The sequence below is a fragment of the Chenopodium quinoa genome, unplaced genomic scaffold (genome assembly GCF_001683475.1).
Source record: "Chenopodium quinoa cultivar QQ74 unplaced genomic scaffold, ASM168347v1, whole genome shotgun sequence".
In the NCBI taxonomy this organism is placed as follows: domain Eukaryota; kingdom Viridiplantae; phylum Streptophyta; class Magnoliopsida; order Caryophyllales; family Amaranthaceae; genus Chenopodium; species Chenopodium quinoa.
The window spans coordinates 3,099,743-3,105,898 of record NW_018742523.1 but is presented as its reverse complement, the minus strand read 5'-3'; the positions used below and the strand labels follow the sequence as shown (position 1 = coordinate 3,105,898).

The following is a 6,156-nucleotide window of genomic DNA, read 5'->3' as shown; positions in this document are numbered from 1 at the left end:
TTATTGTAATACCTCGTAGCTTGTATGTACTCAGCGTTGTTTGCGTGATTTTGTGTGTGTGTTTTCTTGGTTATGGCCTTCGCCTTTCAATGACCCTGTAACGACCCAATTTTTACACTTGTAATATTGGGGAGCAAAATTTATCACAGGTTTTTGCGTAGTTTGGATTTGCATCAAGGTGGTGGGAAATCGAGTGGAGAGTTAGTTACTACTCGTAGTTTTTTTCTTTTTTTTCTTGCATGAATATTGAGCTTTCTTAAACTTTGGTTTGATTTATTTACTATTTTGATATTTGGGTTTTGAATAAGGGGCCTGATGGTTCCAACTTGTAAAGCTTAATTTGGTTTTGCGTATCGTTTTGAATCATTATTTTAATTGAGTTAGATTTCCTCTGCTAAATTCTGATTTTGCCTTAACGTTTGAACACGTAGCGGTAACACGTCAGTAATTCTCTTACATTTTATTAAAGGTATTTATAGGTAAAAAGAGAGAATTATTAGGGTGTTACATTGACTCAGTCAAAGCTCGGTCAAAACTCGACTCGATTAAGCTCGACTCGATACGTTAACGAATCGAGTCAAGCTACCCCAAACTCAAACTCGAACTTGACTCGCATCATAAGCAACCCTACTCGTAATAGCATGTTTGAGCTAGACTCGATAAGAAACGCTCAGTGATCAATTGAGCTTTTGATTTGTCTTTTCGGCCTTAATAGGTTTGGACCAAATTTTACGATTTTAAGACTCTTAACACTTTAATGTCCGAATGGGCTGGGCAACTAAAGGACTTTGAGATATAGGGTCACTAAAAGGCTTTTATTGACAACCCATTAATATCAAAATTAAATTAAAGGGCCATTTATAAAATAGATTTTTAGAAAATAAAAAATAGAAAGACTGAAATCCCAATCTCCAATATCAGTTTCTCAAGGAAAAAAAAAATATCAAAATTTTTCAATTTATTTACAAATGCTATTGGGATATATTTTGTGATATAATAAATATTGTGTATTGTGATATATTAGGAAGTTAGAATACTTGTGTGGATTAATAGAGCTTGATTTATTTCTATTCAAAATGGTTCTCATAACTCATAAGTGAGGGTTTTTTATTTTTCAATGAGGTTTGATGTTCAAACCTCTTAGTATGCAAATTTAAAAAGGGATATATGTGGCACATAGACATTTTAGGAACATGGTAACTTTTGCTGTATATAAGGGTACAACAGCTTTTGTGTGCGGCTGGCCACACCGTGTGGCCATCTGACACATACCAAGTAACCCTTGACCAACAAGTAACCCTTAATCGACCGAGTAACCTCTAACCGACCAAGTAATCCCTGACCGATTGAGTAATCCCTGATCGAGTAACCCCTGACCAACCGAGTAACCCCTAATCGAGCGAGTAACCCCTATAGCATAAACAAAGTAACCTCCATAATGGTTGACCACATAGTGTGGCTAGCCACATATAAAAGTTTGTGATAAAAGTAACTTTAAATAATTTTAGGGTAACTTTAAGCCGTTTTACAATAAGTTAATAAGAGTCCGCCTTAATCAAGAATTTGTGAACCTTAATCAAGAATTTGTGAAAAACTTAACTGATTTTAGGGGAACACAACATCCCTTGACTTATAAGTTATTACATTAAATTCTCTTATATCCTACTTAATTAAGGTTTACATTCTAATTCAATAACTTTGCACTGATTTTATATTTTCCTTGTTACGGATCAACCTGCCCAATTCATTTTGGGGTTCCTCCCACGTCCCAACCATTGTATAATGATACCCCCTCCTACAACATCACTTACACTACAACAGTTGACAATCGCTGTTGATAGCTATTTCTAACCATTGTTAATTGACATTTTTGTAGTAGTGATAGGGGCTGGAGCAGGAGAAGATAAAACAAGTTTGTTACATCTATCGAGTACAGTGTCAGATAAACCGTTGCTGATACCTATTTCTAACCATTGTTAAATTTCTAAGCAAACTTAGCACGTCTTAAACATCCTAAAACCACTACCGCAGCAGCTAATTGTGGTCAGAATTTAAAAGTAAGAGTGCCAGCTAACAAAACGGAGGCTAATTCTCTAGTGTGATTTGTGAATCAAGTATTGGCACAAATCCTTGGCATCATTCTAACAGCAAGAGTTAAGCAGACTTTTTTCTTTTTCTCCCAGAAGATTTCGTTGAAGTATCTTGTTGCGCCTTTGCAGAGGAAGCAGTCAGTTTAGCTCCAACAGCAGAGCTCCAGAGAGCCCTTTCCACATCCGATGCTGTGAATTGCTCATCTTCTGAACTTAATTCCTGAAATGACAGGCAATTAACCTATTGATAAAAGAAAACTAACGTATGCCCCAATAAGGACAGACGCCAAAAAGGTTAAGTTGATCAAAACCTTTAATACATGTATTTTGATTTTAAGGTTGAAACTTAGGGAGACAACACATTAATAGCAAACTCATTGCTCTGCCATGACTATAAACGAGACCTCAGAAGCATTTTTTTAGATTAACTACATGTTAACTCATTGCAGTATGGTGATAATTGATGATGCGTAGCATAGACAAATAACTGGAAGAGCAGCAAGTTCGACTCAAGATTCACAAGGTGGAAGTAGCTGAATAACTTCTAACAACAACTTGATATGTTTTAGTCAAGTCAGGAGTATAGTGGAATTTTTTTATATAATCGTCTATGATTGACAGCAAGTACTCAGCTTATTTATATAATTTTTGCCAAGAATTAAACAGTAGTATTAAATCATGACCAATGGGACTTGGATTTCTATCCGGTGAAAGAATCAAAACTAAAACACAGAACTTGGAGAAATTTAGATAAATGTTTTAATAGATTTGTAATTGGAGATAGGTGACAGAACAAGAAGATCCAAATTTGAAGATACAAGCCTTCAATACATTCAATCAAAGGAACAAATAGACTCAAATGTCACAGGACAGATATATATAAGCTTCATTTACAAACATTTATAACATACTCATTGCTAAATTACAAGATACTCTTATGTGATATAAGATTATTATTGTCGCTTACGTGATTTCACATTTTCATTCATTTCCTTCAGATATTGGTTGATGTTACAGACTTAGATACTCATATAAGGAAAGATCATTTGGCAATTCTTATAATAAATTATATATAAAAGATCTTGGACATAAATGTATCAACATAAGGATTCTACCAAAAGGTCAAAGATGTGCGTATATATTTTCCGTCCATCATCAAACCATGTTTTTTTAAAAAAAAAATTTATTTTTTATTTTTTGTTTTTTATTTTTTATTTTATTGCCATCATCATCAAAATATATATGAATGCAAAAATGAAATCTGATACTCGAGCAAAACACAATAACACGACTAACCATCAGAGTATTGATCTCAGCATCAAGACTTGTATGTAAATATATAATTGATCTTTGTATAGTTTTTAAGTATATAGCTCATTCTGACTTAGTCAAGTCTATTCCCCTTCTCAAAGACAGGTAATACTCAATTCTTCTTTTTGTTATCTAATTAATCCTATTTTCCTACTTAATACATCATGAAAAACCAAGCAGCATGAAAAAATTAACATAGAACACCAACCTTTGCCTTCTCTCTTAACTTGTTGGCAAGCAGAAGATATTGTTTCAACGAGTAATCTTTTGACTGACCCAACACGGCTTCCATAGCCTAAAGATTAACCATAAAACACATTGTAATTTGTAAATGACTTGACAACCAAAATTACACATTTAAAATGCTAAGGGCAACAAAAACAAACTATATAAGTTTACAGGCAAATTCAATAAAAATGAAAATTACTGCTAAACTCATGTAGCACTGCATATTTGTGCCACTCTAGTGCCAAATAGGCAAACATTCAAATTCAGTTAGAATCATTTCGTTCGAAAATTCAACATCATTTTTTTACACAATTTAGGATACCTTTGCTTGAGCTAGAACCTAAAACGTCAATGATCTTATCAAGTACTAAATTCATTAATAAACCAATAATCTCCTAGACTAGCTTCTGAAAAATGTTATGTAACATCAATTTACACGACAAAGTTTTTCAAATATACATAATCATACCTCATCGGACATAAATGGAGCAAGATCAGGGGCATACGCAGCGAGGATAGCAGAGGCAGTGGCTGGCCCGACACCTTTAAGAACCGTAAGTTCCGAAACGGCTTTAGATAAATCATCCGGCAGAGATAGAAAAGCTTTTTGAGATGCCGACTTCACAACTTCTTCATCAAGGGCCGCCACAAAACCCAGTAACCTTGGTCTAAAAAAATATAAGAAATTTGGAAACAAAAATAAAATAAAATTCTTTAAATTTGAAATAAAACAATTTAATAATAATCCAATTCAGATAATTTAATCTTCGGTCTGAATACGAAGCTATCAAAAACAATAACTATAGCGGGATTAAATCTCAAGTCTTGGGTGCCACCGAAAACTTTAACCAACTAATAATAATAAAGCTGAGTCACCTGAATTTGCCGCGGGTGAGCTTCCATTGCATGAGAGAGTGGAGCTCGGATTGAGTGAGGTAGGGAGTAGGGATGCGGGAATGAATAAGTGAAGGAAGTTGAGTACGGTAGAAATCATCTAGGCAAACAAGGTTCGGTTTGTTAAGACTAAGAGAAAGAATGCGAGATTGGTAGGAAGTTAGAGCCTCTTTCCAGATCTTCACATCGTTGCATTTCAACTCCATTTTTTCAATTTTTGCTGCTTATTTTTGGGTTTCTCTTTGGGGTTTTAGTATAATGGGCGGTCTTTCATTCCAGTAGTTTCCAAGTACGATGATTTTTGCGGGAAAATGATTTTTATATTCTTTTTTTATTTTATTTCGGGAAAGAAAGAGAAATATGGAACGAGGTGTCAATTTGGATAATTGGGTCGGGTTTGGCGAGGTTGGGTTGGGTAGGGTGGGGTCAAATTTATTTTAAATGTGAGTTATGTTAAATTATTATATCCATACAACTGATACAAGTTGAAATTTAAATCAGCTTTGGTTCGGGTTGGATTTGGATCGGGTCGGTTGGGTTAGCTTTTGACACCTCGAATAATCAATAGTGTTCAATAACAAGATATGCTAATTCACGTGTTTGGGTTGGATTTGAATCTTGTTCAAGTCAAATTTGGGTTTGGTTTTCGTCGAGTCAATGTACTTCAAATTAGATTTTGGTAGGGTCATGTGGCCACAACGATATAAGAGCATAAGTCAGGGACCCATTAAATGTGATTTTTCTATACTTCGCCCACTTAAGAAAACTTAAAATCCTTTTGTCTTGCCATTTGTAATGGAACTTCGACAATCGCTTAAACCATCCTCTTGGTGCCAAATCTTTTACCCAACCTTCAATTAGATTTTAGCTTTGCATCCAATTTCCAGTAAAGTGTAAATCATGAAAGGCAAAAGGGCGAATGGAACCTTTTCCCGGCCAAGATACACTTAGTGAATGTTGCATGGGCATCCTTTGTGAACTTTTCCTGATGGTTAGGAGTTGAAAGATCAAAGGAGAACGCAGGGCCAATAGAGATTACATCCTTTGAATGTTGGGCATTGGCATTGTCTTATATGTTGGCACACACCTAAAGAAGTCTGATATGAATTTCTGTGAGTATTCTTCAATCAACTCACTTAATTCAACAATCTCATTGGATAAAAATTTAATTAGGAAAAATTCTGACAAGTGAATGTTACGAGGGTTTGAGGAAATAAAGAAGAAGAATTGAGAAAATGGTTGAACAATGCACATATGATTGTAATAAAGGCTCTTCCATAGGCTTTTTATAGTTTATTCCTAACTAGCAAATGGGATAGTTAACAATTCTGTTACAAATTCTATTTAAGGGAAATGGTTCAAAAAGGAATTATATCGTTTGAAGAAAATTATAAGATCCTGAAAGAAATAATGTATTTTAGGTTGCGCCTTGTCTAGGTCAATTCATGTTAACTCATGTGGACTAAATGATAGTAAATTTTTTTATTTTTTTTTTCAGGGTATTATAGTTTTTGTGTGTCGGGGTATTATTTTAATATAATTAGAGAATAATAATGAGTATTTTATACTACATATCTCCATTTCTTATTATTTGCAACAAATGAATTAAAATGGAATCCTAGACAAAATTTGT

At 34.2% G+C, this 6,156-nt stretch overlaps 1 protein-coding gene across 1 annotated transcript; it reads right to left on the bottom strand.

Moving 5' to 3' along the window:
- Positions 1–1,594: 1,594 nt before the first annotated feature.
- LOC110719921 lies at positions 1,595–5,213 on the bottom strand. The gene is made up of 4 exons (XM_021898902.1): positions 4,506–5,213; positions 4,099–4,297; positions 3,610–3,696; positions 1,595–2,310 (listed from the first exon to the last, which is right to left on the bottom strand). Exons 1-4 carry the CDS (start codon positions 4,727–4,729, stop codon positions 2,155–2,157), a joined length of 666 nt encoding a protein of 221 aa, XP_021754594.1. The 5' UTR covers positions 4,730–5,213; the 3' UTR covers positions 1,595–2,154.
- Positions 5,214–6,156: the final 943 nt, after the last annotated feature.